The sequence below is a fragment of the Gymnodraco acuticeps genome, unplaced genomic scaffold (genome assembly GCF_902827175.1).
Source record: "Gymnodraco acuticeps unplaced genomic scaffold, fGymAcu1.1, whole genome shotgun sequence".
In the NCBI taxonomy this organism is placed as follows: domain Eukaryota; kingdom Metazoa; phylum Chordata; class Actinopteri; order Perciformes; family Bathydraconidae; genus Gymnodraco; species Gymnodraco acuticeps.
This window is the reverse complement of record NW_022989949.1, coordinates 821,797-840,126: the sequence shown is the minus strand read 5'-3', so window position 1 is coordinate 840,126 and position 18,330 is coordinate 821,797. Positions and strand designations below refer to the sequence as shown.

General features: G+C 41.5%; 1 protein-coding gene across 1 annotated transcript in view; it reads right to left on the bottom strand.

Annotated features, from left to right (window-relative positions):
- Positions 1-17,197, bottom strand: part of LOC117542711 (mitogen-activated protein kinase kinase kinase 11) — a 50,519-nt gene extending 33,322 nt beyond the window's left edge. Inside the window, 1 exon segment of the mRNA XM_034210528.1 lies at positions 15,320-17,197. Within this exon segment, the coding sequence (XP_034066419.1) occupies positions 15,320-16,076 (757 nt within the window). The 5' untranslated portion in view covers positions 16,077-17,197.
- Between the last annotated feature and the right edge of the window lie 1,133 nt (positions 17,198-18,330).

Sequence of the window (18,330 nt, the reverse complement as noted above, 5' to 3'; positions counted from 1 at the left end):
CCTCGGGCCAAACAATAATGCTACTCAAATAAAGAACATAATAAAAGCAACCACTGTTATTAAAAAAGGTGAACACACTATGAGCGGTTGCGAATAAATGGACCAGTGATGACGTAGGTTTTCAGTGTTACTGTACATCTGAGTCAGTACATGTTGCAAATTCTCATTCACGGTAAGACGTTTTTTCTGCAGAGATTTGCATTCATTATTGTGACAGAGAAACTGGAGGGTCTGAAACTCTTCCTAAAACCAAACTCCAAAAGCGCCAGCAAGATACCAGTAAGAAAAAGACAAATACTGCCAGTACGATCAACAGCTGTTATTGTTCAAACCTGTATTGTTAGGATTTCTAAGAATACAGAGAAGGAGCAGTGTTACTACAAGTTCACAAAAAAGCCAAGTCAATTATCATGACGGAGCAAACATTCTTTCGTGCAGAGACGATGACAAATCGTTTTTTGGGAGAGAATATTATGTACATGAAGTTTAATAACTTGCAATGCTGGGAAATCAATTCAAGTTAAAACAATATTAAATCAGTAAACACTTATCTTGCTAATGTCAAGTTAGAGAATATTTTCATTTCGATTACTTTAACAACAATTGGTGATTTGCAAGTTAAAACTGTGATAAAACAACTTTGAAACACGTGTGATGGATGTCTTGTAAAGTGTTGCATTTTCAAAAACACTAACTAAACATTTGAATATCGATAAACAAATGCTGTGGAACCAATGACCAAGTGTTACTACATTCCATGTTGGAAGAAGTACTCAGACCCTAAACCTAAAAGTACAAATACTATGATCTAGTATGAGTTCAAAATGTTACTTCAGTAAAAGTACAAAAGTATTAGCATCAAAATGTACATGAAGTATTCTGCACAATGACCCATTTCAGAATAATAAAAGTACAGAAGTATTATCAGCTATGTGTACTACAAGTATCAAAGTATTCTAAATGCAGAATGGATCTTTTCACAATATTATATTATGGTTATTATGTTATCCTGTTTTATACATGTACGAGCATTTAAGTGTTACTTAAATACTGTGTAGATAAGAAGTACAGTACAAAATTACACCATATCAGTGTATCATGTGTATTTGTATGTGCAAAGTGACTAGTAACTGTGAGTATTACAATTAAGTAGTGAGTAAAAACGACTATATTTCCTCTGAAATGTAGTGGAGTAAAAGTATTAAGTAGCTTTAAAAGGAAATACTCAAGGAAACAACAAATATGTCAAAAAAGTAAAGTAAAAGTACATAAGTAAAAGTACTTAATTACTTTCCACCACTGCCAACATTTTTAAATAAAACCTTTAAATTATTTATCTTAATGTAGACAACTTTTGACCTGACCGAAACCACACTTACTGGGACTTTATGAAACCATAAACCAACCGGAATGTTTTTTTTTTCCAGAAATGATTGAACTTTATTGATAGGGAGTGACAAACCTGACAGCAGTGACATCGCTGAATCAGATATAGATGACTGATATAAAGGAATGGGTCTCTAAACATAGATGCAGCACCAAGAATCCAAAATGAGAAAAGTATACAGTGTATACTAAATGTAATAGCCTTACGAAGAAAACACATTTAGGTAACCAGCGTGTTCTGCAACCGCGCAGCGTTGGAAGGCTTTGTTTTTTATGGAAATAGAATATAATGCTGAGGATGTGGGTTGCTGCGGTGTGACTCGGAATCACATGCCTCGGTATGATCGGCAGCCAGGCTCTTCCCCTTTGCTGGCAGCATGGTCACTGATGGCAGGGCCGGCCGTCACACGCAGGGAGGAGGGAAGCGGCAAAGAATTTGACTTATTATAGGGAAGTAAGTCACTTTCTGACTTTCTGGGCCAGGCACTTATTTCCTTTTTTTTCTCCTGCATATTTGACTGGAAAATCTATTTTCTCCAGTCAGTCTCTCTTTTCCTTTTAATTTTGTCTTTTCCAAACACATGAACAATTCTCTCTCTTTCTGTCTTTGTTGTCTATGTCTTTGTCCCTCTCTCAGACATCCTGTGCTGTGACTCGAAGCCCAGAGGCAGCGGTTTGACGTCACAAAGGAATGCATCACAAGAGGTTGTGTTGTCTGCTGTGTGTGTGCGTGAGTGTGTGAACGTTGAACGGGAGATTTGTTGTTTTCGTAATGTCATTGGGCGACAATTTTGGCACCCAGTTCTATTGAAAACAATAACACCTTCAAAGTTGCAACAGTGCATGTGATTTTGTAAAATGACTACGGGTGCAAAGACGGACAATCATTGAAGGCAATGACTTCCCAATCTTAACAGCCGAGGTATGTCCATCACAGACTTTCGATATTGACTTCTGCCTCAAGAAAGCACAAACAACAAAATACTTAAAGTAGCCAATGGGCACAACAAAACACCTCTACAGTAAGGTAGAAATGCCCGCTCATTTAACCTTCGAGCAGAAAATCAATTTATGTCCGTTCTACGGCTGAGTCATTGTTTTCTGTCGATTCCACAAGCCCCTCAGGGGGGGTTGGTGGGGGGGCTTGTAATTACTGCAACAGGCCTTGATCCTTTACTCCACTTCTTTTGTCCGGCTGCCAGTCAGTGTCTGGTAAAAACAAGCCGCGGTCAGTCACCCCTATTTCCACCAGGGCGCTCCTTCTCTGCGCCTTGACCCCACTTCCAGGAAGTGACGCTGGTATCGGCCAATTAGCCTCCGGTGGCTGGGCCCTTCCTTAAAAAGCAAACAAAAACACAGCAGCCGAGTTTGTCGTTTCTCTCTTGCTGTTCATTGTGCGCAATAAGAAAAGCACTATTTTAGGAAACTGAGGTTGAAAGGGGTCACGTGGCACCAGACAGACCCAGATAGTAGGGGAGTCTCGGGGCTGGGGTACACTGAATAAACTGAAACGAATACTTTAATTAAATGTATCATGTCAACAAATTCCACATAACTGTAAAGTCAATGTTTCAGTGTAGCACAGGCTGAGGTGACAGAGACAGAGAGAGGTGCAGACTGGCGATCCTTTTCATATGATTGAGAGAGATGGGGCAGAGCTAAAAATGGCTGCCAGGGCCTAGAAAGCAGAGCACACACACACACATTCCACATTGGAAAAAAAACATGCACACACAGACGCCTTATACAGGACACTCTCACTAGCAGCCAGCTGTACACAGGAAAAATAGTGTGGGAAGGACACGCTTGCCTGCACATCACTGAACCACACACACACACACACACACACACACACACACACACACACACACACACACACACACACACACACACACACACACACACACACACACACACACACACACACACACACACACACACACACACACACACACACACACACACACACACACACACACACACACACACACACACACACACACACACACACACACACACACACACACACACACACACACACACACACACACACACACAGCGTAGCTTCTCTCGCGGTGCTCGCTGCAAAAGTAGAGCAATGTTCTTTTGCCGCCTCGACGGAGCCGTCAGCCAATCAAATCCCGCGTATGCAAATTTGACAGTACAAGCGCTAGCCAATCAAACCGCGTGTATGTTGGGAGAGCCAGACCGCAGTTATTTCCCATATGTCAAAAAATGGAGGAGAAAATGATCGTGGCGGTACTATATGACCAGTCCCTCTTTACATACAGGGATACAAACCGGAGGAGCCAGGCATGGGGGGAGGTGGCAGAGACAGTGGGTGAAACTGGTAGGTTTTCGCCTGTTAGGAGAGTTTATATCCAGTGTACTTCGTTTGAATGGACAGCTAGCAAGCATAGACAGTATATTTAGCCAGCATGGATGTAGCATGAATGCTTTGCTTTGTATGTCCGGGGCGGGACATTCATGTGATTGGTTGTTGGTCGCGTTGCTCTCGTTGACTCCCCAAGCTCAAGACACGCCCACCGCCAAGCGGCAACGCACGCCGCCGTGTGTAGACTCCGTAAAACACATTCACTTATGGGGATGGGGGATATTTATCAGCTGCTTGTGTGACAGTCAGACAATGAAAACTTTACAGCGGCCGCTGCCGCGAGTTAACGGGAGAATAAACACTGCAGCGGGCAGCACTGCAGCTGAACCACATTAATAAACAATACACCATGGCACTCTGGAGAAAGGTACAAGGTTGGAGAAGTAGTTCTTTAATTTAATCTGGCATCGTATAATTAAAAACTACACGACGCAGTCCTCTATTGATGTTGTTGTGAGCGGTGTTGCGGAGAAAATCAGCTACGTAAAACGCCGTGTGGTTAAGGCACGTAAACGGTTACCTCATGACGCAAACGATGACGCAATGACGCAATAATTCACCTTTGAACCTGCATCTGTAACAATGAGTGGACCAAAGAAAATAAAAGTCAACATTGAGTGCCGAGTGTATAATGAGGAGTGGACAGCTAAATATTTTTTTTACCGATCTGCTACTGGTCCGGCCCGTCTGTCCAATTTAAAACTCATAGTGGCCCCCGAGCCAAAAAGTTTGCCCCCCCCCTGTGCTGGAGAGAACGAACACACACACACACACACACACACACACACACACACACACACACACACACACACACACACACACACACACACACACACACACACACACACACACACACACACACACACACACACACACACACACACACACACACACACACACACACACACACCACACACACACACACACACACACACACACACACACACACACACACACACACACACACACACACACACACACACACACACACACACACACACACACACACACACACACACACACACACACACACACACACACACACACACACACACACACACACACACACACAAGTTGCTTAACATACACAAACATTATCAATGTATAGAAATGTCTCTGCACTTAAGGGACACAGATATAGCCTACCTGTACTTGCATGCACACGGGTCAACAACACTCAACACAATCTATACGTACACAGACTACACACACACATGCAACCAAGAACAGAAACTAACATGTAAATCCAGAGAAGTACACGGCGCATTCTTCTTCCACTTCCTGAGCTAAAGCACAGTGCATCCACAGTTCAGCCTCCCTCCTCTCACCACCACCACCGTCACACCGACTGCTGCATTAGTCAGCTGCTTACTGGATGCTATGTGGCAACATGTTGTGTCCAAATCAGCTGCTGACCTACAAACATTAAGTCTGCGGCTGACATCTTCAAAACTCTACTGAAAAGTTTTAAGTAGTGCACTAAAGTCTGGACAAGATAATGTCAATGTGGAGAAAGTCATGAGAATAAATAGCATATTCTTAATAACCTCCAAGTGAGGATTCAAGGAAATGAATGAAAAATTAAAGATAACGGTTTGACCTAATAATAAACTTGGATTTATGACTCATATTGGGCTTATACAATAAGGATACACAGGGTTCTTATCTGCATCCCCTGCTATCACATTTTAAGGAGCTGTGTTGACAAAAGTGGCGAACAGACCAAGAAATCCAGCTCCCCTGCAAAGGGCAACGGTGAGAATCAGGACTAGATCAGTCTTGCCCAGACAAACAGCCTTCCTGATACAGAGGCGAAACCAACAATGTCGCCACAATAACACTGTGACACTTCTCCATGGCAACAGGAGCCTGTTTGGTACTGTTTGTTGGAGTGTGGCAGTTGCAGATATGACTCCTATGAGCAGCCGCCCGAGAATCCCAGTGTCAGGGATTTTTGCAGGGTACGTTCCAGAGCTGATTAAACATAAGCCCACCTGACTGATAAAGTAGAGCCATGTCGATCCTGAGCAAACACCGACTATTTACATTGTTAACCTTCTTCGCATGTCTTCAAAGAAAAGCAGTAGATATATTTGGATTTCATAGCAGCTGGAAAAACTGGAGCTCAATGTGCATAATCAGTTGAAATAGTTTCAGGGAACTTGCTCTGACGTCATTATAAAAAGGAAGGCTGTTGTTCTTAGGGGATTTCTTTTAGAAACTGAAAAAACTAAATTACAAGGTGGGGCATTTATAACTATAAGAATAAAGGTAAGATGCACGCAATGCTTGCAGATATTGTCCCGTTAGCCAAAGTCACCGACGTTAGCAACACAGAGTTGTATGCTCATCTTAATGCCTTTTTATCCACTTAAAAGTAATGATGTACTTTTAAAAAGGTGTACTGCGTAGAAGCTAGTCCTGGATGTTTTCAATATTTGTGGCTAACATTAACAGCTCCTTTGTGCTTTTTGGGGGGATTTTGACTCCAACCATGCTAGCAAACTTTACTGAGATATTGACACATTAGCCAAAGTCGCCTACGTTAGCAACACAAAGTTGTATACTCTTTTTTATACGCCTTTTTATCCATTTAAAACTCAAGATGTACGGTTTGAATAAACAAACAAGTATAACAATTAAACAGATAAACATTTTCCATGTCATACCTTTTATACCTGAACTAACTAGCGAGGTTGTCAAGCATTGGGTCTTGGCGTGGGGCATTTTAAGTAGGCTAAGTATTTTAGCACAACACCATGTATGTAGCCAAGTGAATATTTAAAATCACCTATACAAGGTTGTTGTCCTTAAACAAGTCAGCTTAAAACATTAAAAAGTCGTCAGGATAAAGTATTTACGAAAGAATGTATGAAGCTAAGGTTAGCCTAATTTGAGAGCCGTACTAACATTTCCCTAGGTCAAATGGTAAATGGATGTTTCCCTGGTTCAATTTTGTTGAAATCACCAACACACCTTTTTCCCCTGCATTTGAAATAGCCATCTCTTTGTTCTTTTGCTATTTCAACTGCAAAGGAAACCCTTGCCAATCTCTTAGAATGAGAACCCTGGGAATATAGGGATGACCCCTAATTAACTAGCTTGACCTGATCAAATCTGCCAGCCAGATTTCATTATAGCCGGCACAATTGAACAGTTGCCAGCTAGAAAGAGAAGACTTTTGAAATCTTTCTGAAATCAATGACCCATTGTTTAAAAAAGCAACTAAGCGGCAAATATGCCAGCATTATCATTGTAAATTGCACGCTGTAGGTGCTGTGTGAGAAAGGAAAGCTCTACAGGCGTAGCAACAGTAACTGGAGGGGGCTTAGCAAACATTCACATTTAGAGCACCTGACATACCGAGAAAAGGGTCAACGTCCCGCTCAAGGACATCTGCTGCTAAACATACAGTTCATGCAGTCCTGTCACAAAGTCAGATCCACAAAGCCTCTTCACTCAGCACCTCTCTTAATAATGTGTTCTCAATCATTCAAGCTCTATCACCATCTCTCACCTCATGTTTCTCACGTATGCCATCAATCATCATGCACCTGTAACTTATTTTATATACTTTCCTATGTTATATATGCTGTAGAATATTGTTTTTTTTAGAGAGCATTCGGATTTATCCATGTTTAATATTGTGTATTCCTTGTGATATATGTCTTTTGTACTGTAAATATGTGTATATATGTTTATTTTTATTGAATATTGTTGTCCACCTTTTAAGTATTTGAATGCCTGAACACACTGCTGATGTTACAAAATCATTTCCCAATTAGGGATGAATAAAGTATCTATCTATTGCTCGCTGCTTCCAATCTCTGTTAGTTAGACCGATACATCAGGCCACTATGGGTTGATCTTTTTCCAACCAGAATATAAGAGAGACTTAAATATATGCAACTGAAGGTCAGAGTTATGTCAGATTATACTATGCATATTGGCTTTTAAACCCGGTTCAACCTAAGCCTCTCTACCTTCCTCCCTCTACCCCCTCCCTGCGCTGCACCCGTAGGCGAAAGGGAGAATTCCGGCAGGGTGGGGGCTTTCCCCAGGAAGAACAGGAGCTTTGTCCCCGGAGGGACGAGGCCATAGGCTGACAGACAGTCTGGCAACCTCTGACCAGGCAGCCAGCGAGTGAGAGAGTGAGAAAGAGTGATAGGGCATAATCACAGACATGAAACCAGCGCTGGAGTTTCGTCTTAGCTCGGGGTCACGGAGTGTAGGAAACAGGCAGCGAGTTCACAAACCAGGCCGCAACAGACTTTTTACTAGAATAGAAGATTCAGCTCTGAGGTGCCATTTCTTCCTCATGACATGAATGTGCAGATAATGATTCAGGGCAAAGTGCACCTTCTACACAACAGGGCTGTCATTAGAATAAACATTCAATCACTTATGTTTGTTTTATTATGACATGAGTGTTATTTGACCAGTGCCAATACAAGAGCCCTTAAAGCGATACTGATACATAACTTTATTTGATCGTTTTTTTTCTACATGCTATCCGACAGTATATTCCCATTACAGTAATGGAAACATAGTGGGCAAAATCATAGAAAAAGCCTTTTTCTTTTCTAGATCTTGGTACAAAATATGTGAATAGCAGGTTATTTTCGGTTCACATACAGCTCTAGTTATTTCATCACTCTAGTACATAGTGTGGTGTTTTGACACACTTAGAATAACTATTTTGATGTAAGACAATCTCCATGATCTGCTAAGGCTCAATGTTGATCAGGTTTGTCAGGTTGACGATGACGGTGCGGTCTGATATCCTAACTGAAGTCAATAACACATTTCTTCCTTTAACAGTTGGGTTGTTTCCAAATGCTGTACAGGAGTATTCTAAATGACTGCTCCTCTAAAGTATCTGTTGCCAGGTAAAAGTCTGTAGGGACCTGAAATCGGTCACTTATTAACAATCTAGTGTTCACGAGTTCAAATGTAACCTTCAGCGCCACTTCCATGCACACTCAGAGGGGGTCATCTCTGGCTTGACCCAGCTATAACAGATTAACAGATAGTACTGCACTGACGAACAAAATTCCTTTTGCACTTATTTCATGTAATACAATCAAACCGCATTTAAACTGTGCGCTCAAGATCAGACTGGAGACAAAACCACTTGAAAGATTGCTATCTTCCTACGTTGGTACTTTTCAAAGGGCCAAGGTATATAGATAGATATGTTACTTCAGGGGAAATAAAACATGTTCAATAAGTTGGTTAATACACTTTTAGAAACCGAATTAGTGATTTGTCCAGTAACATTGAGCACTTGAGATATATTTAGAGAATGACCTGTAACTGGGTGCAGTTTGGGAACAAATGTAACTTAAAAATCAGTTACATCTCTGTGGTGAGAAAGAGGCTGAGAGTGAGGTTTCAGACAAGAGAAGCTAACAAACAATGGAGTTCACTCTGGAACCTCTCTACTTCCTGTGCGTTTTGACACACACACACACACACACACACCTCTAAGCGTGAGTGTCCAGTCATTGTGTTGGCATATCTCATTTTGCACCTACAGTACATAGTGGATGTGAAGGCCACACGGTGCCGATACACACAGTATGAGATCATGTATACTTTCTTATCAAAACTAAGATGTAAGCATATGGATATAACATGGATTCAATATGTATCATTACACTGGTTGAAAATAAGGATGAAAAACACAAAGGCTTGTTTCTTAAGAAAAAATTGCAATAAAAACATTTGAAAAGGAACAAAAGCACTTAAAGTGACCGTCAAACCCCTATCAGGATGTTGTTAGCCTAGCTTAGCATAATTATAGCATAGCTAATTGTATCTTTTTATCATTTCAGGATCTATATTTTCCGAAACTGGATATAAAGTGTTGTATAACCAAGAGCTTTAGACGTGTGTTGCTAGGCATGTTACCCCCAGCCCCCCGAACAAGGGTAGCTGTTCCCCCCCTGCTTCCATTCTGTATGCTAAGTTAAGCTAATCACCACCCTGTTACAGCTCTGAACTTTAAGCAGCTCAACCATAGCTCAACGCAGTATAAATCTACTTTGAGTCAAAATTCAAGATATGAACACACAGAAAACTCAGCTTTGAGAAGCTTTGATCTAAAAATACTTTTATCATCATCACTAGCTTTAAAAAAATAAAAAAAACACAGCTAAACACTTTTGGCAATTCTACTGTGCAATAATGATAATCATGTTGATGTGCAATAACATGTCCAAACCTTAATATCTTCATCTTCAGTTTTAGCCATGGATAAGTACTTATTTACCTTTACTAATAAAGGGATTCTGATGTAATCACCAAATCTATCAAGCTCATGTATCCAACAGGAGCTTGTGTTCTCAGCCTTTTCCAAACTAAAGGATAAAGTCAGCAGGAAAACGTTGCATCCAGGCAGCTGTGAGGCGCTTTTATCACCCACTGACACTCACTCTGAGCCGGCAGCCACACAGCTGATCCACCCACCCCCCCCTTCTCTCCTTGCCGGGACACCCCAGGCACCCAATTGGAGAGGCCAATCTGCAAACTGCTGCTGAAGATGGATGGATAACTTCATGACGATGCATTTTCTGCTACCCTTGACAAGAGGTTAGTGATAATAAAAACACTTTGTGGCGTGGATCAAAAGTGCTCGTAGAGTGATTCAGTAGAGATAGAAGGCAGGCTCTTCATTTATATTAGAGTCCATGATGTATATGTTAATGTACTCACTTGCATTCATTTACTGAAATGTCTTATAACTGTTGTTTACACAGCATCAGTAACAATGAGTTCCTTCATTTTGTACATGTGTTTCCTGTTGGTGGTTCACTGCACTAGTGTCATGTTTTCTTTTATTTATCGAGAAATGTTTTCTCTTTCATGTTTTTTTTTCCATTCAAAGTGGCTTTTTATTTCTTTTAATTCATTCCACTTAAACAAGTACAGCCACTTCCACATCTTGGGCCAGATGTTTTAACCATTGAGAACTGTTCTTCAAGGTACTTCTAGTTTATAGTATTTCTATTTCCTGCTTCTTTATAGATCTACTCGACGTCAATTCAGAGGTCAATGTTGTTGGTTACATTTTTTCGGAAGTTTAGTTATTTAGAAGATTGTTAATACAAAAATGGAATCAACAAATAATTGATCAATTATTATTACAGGTTAAGAAAATACAACTTTATTGCTCCCTAAGTGAAATTCACAAGCTTTATTTATTTTTCTTCAATTTTGTATTTCCGTTAAATTTTTGTCTTTTTCTTCTGTTGTGATTTGCTTATGTGTACAAATATTAGTTTATATACTTAAGTGCATTTGTTTAATGAAATAAGTCGATAAATAAAAAAGTATTAAAAAGAGAAAAAAAATTCACTAGCTTCATGGAAGTAAAGTAAACAAATATAGCTCCTTCTTTACCAGCTGCACATTAAAGTGGATGCACACATAAATGCTTCAATAATTATAATTAAGTGAATAATAACACGTTTATCACTCTGAAATTGGCTTTTGTGCAGAACGCGTACTATTTTAAGTACTTAATTTCTACACTGTGGTATTACTACAGTAGTAGAGTATTTTGTCTAGCACTGAGAATACTAAAAAAATAAAACACGGTACAGCTTTCTGTATAAACATATGCTGTAAAAACATCCCTTCCTTCACGCATGCTGCACATCACGCGTAGCTCAGCTGAGCGGAGTGTGATGAAGCGTTGAGGCAGAGGGAATCACCAATATAACAACATGTGTGTGACATCTTCCGTAATGATTGATAGATGTCTAGATATCAGCCAAATTGTACAAAATAACCCTGCGTTTAAGTTACTTAGTAACATGACTTCTCCCACGAGCCAATTTCCATGATCAGACAGAGGGCATATGTAATCTATGTACTGTAGGGAATATCTAGTCGTAGAATAAAGACAGCACGACTTCCAACACTCAACCAAGGCTGAAGGGAAGTAGCATTGTAGCACATGTAGCAGAGAATAAAAGACTGCTGACAAACTGACCGCAAAAGTCTTAACAGGGGTTTGAAAAAAAACGTATTAAAAAAATGCAGTTCAATGCAGATACTAGGATGTCTTGGTGTTACAGCATGATGGAAAAAATGGTTTGCAAGGAATTAGTTATGGATTCTAAACAATGGGAATGTAGCATTTAAGTTATCCTCGGTTAGGTTGTTGTTTCGTAAATCAGAAACTGATGACGCAGCACTGATATATTTTCAAAAGGCTTTTTTCTTACAAAAAATATTTTTGCACTTGACAGTTTTACTGGCAAAAAATAAATGAGAGGGCTTAACTGCACTAATACGGCTGCCATAACAAAATACAGGTGCATGTTCAGATTTTAATCAGGTTTAAAATCCCCCTATTCCCTTTACAAAATACCTCAAATGTCTAAATTGCCCTCATGATTGCTCATGCTGAACAGGGCGATGGTGGTGTGTGTGTGCAGTGGTAACAGGAGTGCAGTTCACCACACACAGGCAAACACCACACACCCAGCAACCAGGGCTCACACACACACACAGGATGTTTTTAGTGTGCTACCTATGTGTGCTCCACTGTGAGCACTGGGGGCCGTGAATGAAAACATGCTGGTAGAGGGATGTATCAGATGTTTGTCCACTCATGAAAAAAAAAAAAAAGGACATGTTGATCCACGATCTAACTGTGGCTTCTTCCTGAAAATAGGCCTTTGAGTTCCAGCCCAGCAAGTGCTTAGCTTGGCACTTTCCCCACCGTTCTAACTACAGCCTCTGCAGGGTTTTATGGAGTGTGTCGGATGCCTATAGCTGCTTTTGCATCTATGAAGGCTTTGTGCAGATAACTACATAACAGTGTAGGGACGGCAGCCGGACTGAATGAGCCTTTGAGGGCTGTTACTGATAGCTCATGGACTGTAGCTGCAGCAGAAACATAATGTATATGTTTCAATACAGAAACATCTGTAGAAAAAGGAAACGAAAAAGCACGATGTAATCAACCATTCGCCGATACGTTTGTCGAATCCTAACTTTTGGACGTGATGTCAACATGGTGTTAACATGTAGTTCCCCTGACAAAATATACAAAATATACTACTCCCACAAATCAATATCCATGTTCACACACAGTGGATATTCTATGTACGTGAAAAAGCACCACTTAACAATCAACCACTGCTGAAGGGAACTAGCATGTAGCAGGTTAGACTAGCAAACTGACAGCAAAAGTCTTTACATGTTGTTCCACATTCATTTTTAGCCAACGAGGGTGAACATTTTATTATTTGATGAAAACAGTAGCAGTTTAACTACGTGCAATTTCTTTTCACTTGGACTCTACAATGATTGAGCGTTTCCTGTATGGCTCAAGTTCAGAGTAGTAAAGCCATGGAACCTCAAATAGAGAACCACCAGATACTAAAACAGAAATGTCCGTAGACTCATTCTCAGAAATGTGGACACAATATTGAGAGAAAGGGGCTCCTCTACTCTCTGTATTTACTTTCAGAGGAATTCCCGTTATGCCCTTTGGCTTCGACCCAAGCGCCCCACCCTGGGCTTCCTTCAATGATCCCGTTTCATCAGCATCTTCCAAACAGGCCGAAGCGCTTCGCTGGTCATTACCTACAACTTGTAGCTCTTGTTTACAAGCCTTCAGTTAATCCATTACAGTAACAGCTGGTCAATAATGCATCTTCTTTTAATATGGTAATATGCGTGGACACTACTTTATCTAATGCTTTGGTTATGCTGATATGATAAGAGTGATCATTTATTATCATTTTTATTTATTTGGGGGAATTCCATTCCTCTCAATACACCTTTTATACTATCAATATGTTCCACTAATGATCACATTTGATTAGATTTAGAAAAAAAGGCCTTAGGCAGATTTCTCCCTGTATGACTGCAGAGCTCTGACGCAAAATGCCAGCTCTTGTGAGAAGAACTTGCTCCATTATTCAGAGAAGCTGACACCACAAATTAAGACTTAAAGTGAATGCCTCATCCCGTTTTCTACCGTCAGCGCCACTGTCTGATTTGTAGATGTTATTTGAGTGTGCATCATTCCTTTGAATTGCCCTTTTGTTGCGGTACTCCTGCACCTGTGTGTTAAACCTGTCAGCAAACCCAACCGCAACTATACCCAATGACCCCTACCCCCCCAACCACCACCACCACAACAGGATATTTCTCAGTGGCACAACAGGAATATGGCTGTATGGAACATGTAGCGGCAGGCCAGGGACAAAGATTCAGAGAAGAATTAAAACAGCAAGAGGCGGGAGGGCGATAGGATCTCCCGGCGCACAGAGAGCGGGTCTGTGTTTGCGTTGGCCTGCCTCATATACAACACTATTGACTTAACTCAACTTGCTTTAGCACTACAGGAGACGCTTTTACACTGGAGAGGCCTTACCGGGAAAAAACCTCACACAAGGGTGGAGATGCCTAAAGGAATGGGAAGAGGAATGGCCGATGGTCAGAAACGGTTATTGCGCAGAAGCCAAAAAGATGGATATGGTGAAATGAGTATGGGAAAAGAAAGCTGGCTGAATAGAGAACCCTTGCTTCAAACAAAGTGTGAATAAAGGGAGTTACCCTTCTATTGCGCCTAACCAAGGTCACATTCTCAAAAACTACAGTACTGAATGTTTTCCTAGTTAAACAAGGTCGGAGCCACCATTTGTATACACCTTTGTATTTTGATATGCGATCAAGATCTGCAGTAACAGAAAGGAGCTACAGAAAAGTTACTAATCTTTTGGACCGCAGCGGATAGAGCCACAGAGCTGCCTGGAATTATATGCTTCATCCCAAGAATGATAATAACAGAGGGAGGCTGCAATTAAATTCAGGTGGCTCAGTGTTTGGGTTAGCGTTGGAGCAGAGAAAAGCACTTGTTCTGCTTCACGAGAGGGGACAGAAAGCTTTATCAGCGGTACGTCTCTCTGCAGGGTTAATGACAAGGCTCGATGCGGAAACACTGACGCAACACCTTTCCAAGAAGCCCCTGCACGGGATCAAAGTCCAAAGTGTGAGTTGTGGCGGTGCTGAGAGGAAAAAACCCTCCTCTTGAATTCCTGACCTAGCAAAGCATGGCCTTTTGTGCTATCAACAACACATATTTGCATCTCTGCAGCCTTGGCCTACATTTGAGAGTCACATGACTGCAAAAACATGCGTCGTTATACCACTGCTTAGTCATGATGTTCCTCTAAAATGGGTATTTATTACCCCAAGACTGGACTTAATATCATGGTACATGATCAAAAGTTAAGAGGTTATTCAATTACTGAGACTAATGAGATGTTTGAGTTAATAATTCTACTGGAGCCTTACAGTGGAGTTAAACAGGTTGCCTTTGTTCTAGATGTAGCCTTGTAAACACACAAAAAAAACAGTTAACTGACTTGTATGAAGTACACCATGTTCCATCACTGCCTTGGGCCATGTGGCTGTGCACAAGGTCCAATAAATATGTCTTGTTCTTTATTTTCATCAATCCAACACTGTGAGACTGGGTTTAAATGATAAAAGACATATTGAAGGACTTACTGTTGTTGGACTTGAGATCTCGATGGATGACGGGGACGATAGCCTCGCTGTGCAGGTACACCATCCCTCTGGCTATCTGCACGGCCCAGTTGACCAAGATGTGGGGCGGGATACGACGCCCTGCCAGAGCCCGGCTCAAAGCCCCCCCAGAGGCGTACTCCATGATGATGCACAGGTTGGGTTCCTGCAGGCAGACGCCTTTCAGGGCGATGATGTTGGGGTGGGTGAGCATGGCAAACAAACGGGCCTCCTGCCTGACGTTCTGAGCTGTCACGCTGATATCCTCATCCGGGTCTTGCCGTGCGGCCTTCACAGCAACCAGCAGGCCTCTCCATGTACCACGATACACCTTTCCAAAGCCCCCGACCCCGATGACCTCCTCCAGTTTCAGATCCCGGAAATCCAGCACGTCGGGTTCGAACTGGCTAACCACAGCCGGGGTAAGCTCTCCAACCACGGCAGTGCACGGGAGCTTTGCAAATTCAGTTGGCTTGAAAGAGCCATAGTTAGATGGGAAGATGCCCACCTTGTTGTTGACCTTACCCGCCCACCAGCCATCATCGCCCGATATCTCAGAGTCCAGAGACAGGACTTCCACCAGGTCACCTTTACGCAAGGTGAGCTCATCTTTACAGGACGCCTCATAGTCGAATAAGGCCGTCCACACAGGGTTGGTGAAATTCCCTTTTTGTGCTTGATCCAAATTTTTACAGTTGGACAGTGGACCACGACTCAATATGTTCTTCAGTGGCTCCATGGAGCCTCAAGCAGATGTTTTGACTGGATCTGATTTTGCACCCCAAGGGTTTGAAAATAAAGTACAAAGGAGTACTTTATTGCGCCTCGCTCCCTTTCCTGTATTTTTTGTTGGTTCATCAGGGACCAGTGAAATGTGTTCAAAAGCGCGACCAACAAGTGGGCTGCAGGAGAGGATTCACAGATAACTGAATAGTAAGTGTCTTTCATTCGTCTTGACATTACATGTTAAGCTCTCCATTCCACATACAGAATCAGTTGAGAGGTTGCTTTTGTTTGAAGTGTCTTAAAGCTCAGAAAGGCAGTACTGTCTGAACTGATTCTCTGTGTTCAAGTGATGTGTGGTTTCCCAACATGGTTTGAGCACATTTCAGTGGGCCTGTATTTAAGAGGCTCTTGAATCACCTCATTATGGGTAAATGAGCTCTTCTCTTCCCTCATTCAAAATTGCCACCTGTTGAGAACTGATTTTAAGTGGAGTGTAGGGACAAAAATAAAGCTATCCAAAGTTTGTTGTAAAATACCAAATTATTATGGTTCTCGCTAGATGTAGCTGTCCATTTTGAGTTGTTGTGTATTTTTAGCCATTAAGTGCACCACAAGCAGGAAGCGCTGCGAGGCGGAGAAGAATAGCAGGAAAGGAGCATTCAGTCCAGCCAACCAGTGTTTTACGACGAGTTTCAGATCCCACCAGTACGCATTAGTAAACCTAAATCTCTAATAACCGCGTGTGACCGCAACTGTGTGGTGCAGGAAATCCTGCATTCCGTTCAGCTTGACTATCCATAAGTTTACGGTGTCATCTGAAGCATGAACTGGACTTTATCAAAATATTAAAGAAACTTTGTATAGAACCGCCGACTTTGTAACAGGAAGGGCTATCCAAACCTTTATTTCCCAGAGAAACACGCAGTAAAAACAAATCCCGTTAGTTCCTAAGTGAAGTTGAGCGCGTGGCCTGGTCCAGTTCGCGGGTCTTGTTGGTACAGTCCAAAGAGAGCGTTCAGGGCAATAACTCCATCATAATGTATTATCATATTCCTCTTCCTCGGTCAGTGTTCCCTCGTCAGGACCTCGAACCACTTCTACGTCTGTGCTTAAAGTCACAGAGGGTGGGGTTTCAAAACTTTTCTCTCCCAACAGGAAAGGAGTCAGATGACAGGCCACGGTCAAGCTACACGCAATAGGCCTACATGACTTCACTTCCGCTTAGTGTCAAAATAGAAGTCGCTTAGACATGCACAGTTGAGACCTATGGTGCTGGTTGAGACTGGTTGAGACTAATGGCCAGTGGTGGAAGAAGTATTGCTAAAGAAAAATACTCTGTTACAAGTAAAAGTCCAAGTCAAAATCTTAATTAAATAAAAAATAATATAAAAAAACACTCAAGTACCAAGAGTAAAAGTAGCCTACTTGTTGTGTGTCTTATGTTTAAATTAATGGATTATGATTGATACTGTTGCTGGATATCTTCATCTATTACTATATGCCAATGTTGATGTAGTTGATTTATATTTTCTAATCATAAACTATAGGAACTAAAGCTGTTAGATAAATGTAGTGGAGTGAAAAGTACAATATTGGCTTATATGTATAAAGTAGCAAAACGTTGAAATAGTCAATGAAAGTACAAGTCTCTAAAAATTGTACTTAAGTGCACTACTTGAGTAGATGTACTTAATTTCATTAATTTCATCACTGCTAACGGTTGGGGGGAATTTTTAAAAGCTGTGTGCAGGAGTTTTCCTAAAGAGGAACAAAATACCAGCAAAGTCAGCACAAAAAGAAAATGGTAGTTCAATGCAAAAACTCAATAGAACGTTTGGTAAAAAGGAAATCGGCTACTGAAATATGATGAAATTCCTGTATCTCAATCAGCCTAAATAATTATGGGCAACAATGTCAAACTCAGATGAGATAGATACAACATCATAAGTATATGTATCTAGATATTATTATGTGGCCGAAGGACAATATATAAATGAAAACAATAACTACATAATAATCAGCCTAATGCTGCGTTCACACCGGACACGATGCGATATTTGGGGGCGGCGCGATTACATGTAAAGTCAATGCAGAGACGCGGACAGACGCGAATTCGCTCCGACGGCGAGCATGAAGCGGTGGACGCGGCGCGAATCACGCGATTGAGGCGATTGAACAGTCAAACGCGAGAGTTCAATTTTTTCAACTCGAGCGTCAAATTCACGTGACGCGTTCTCGCGGAAGCCAATCAGCGGTGAGGATCTCAG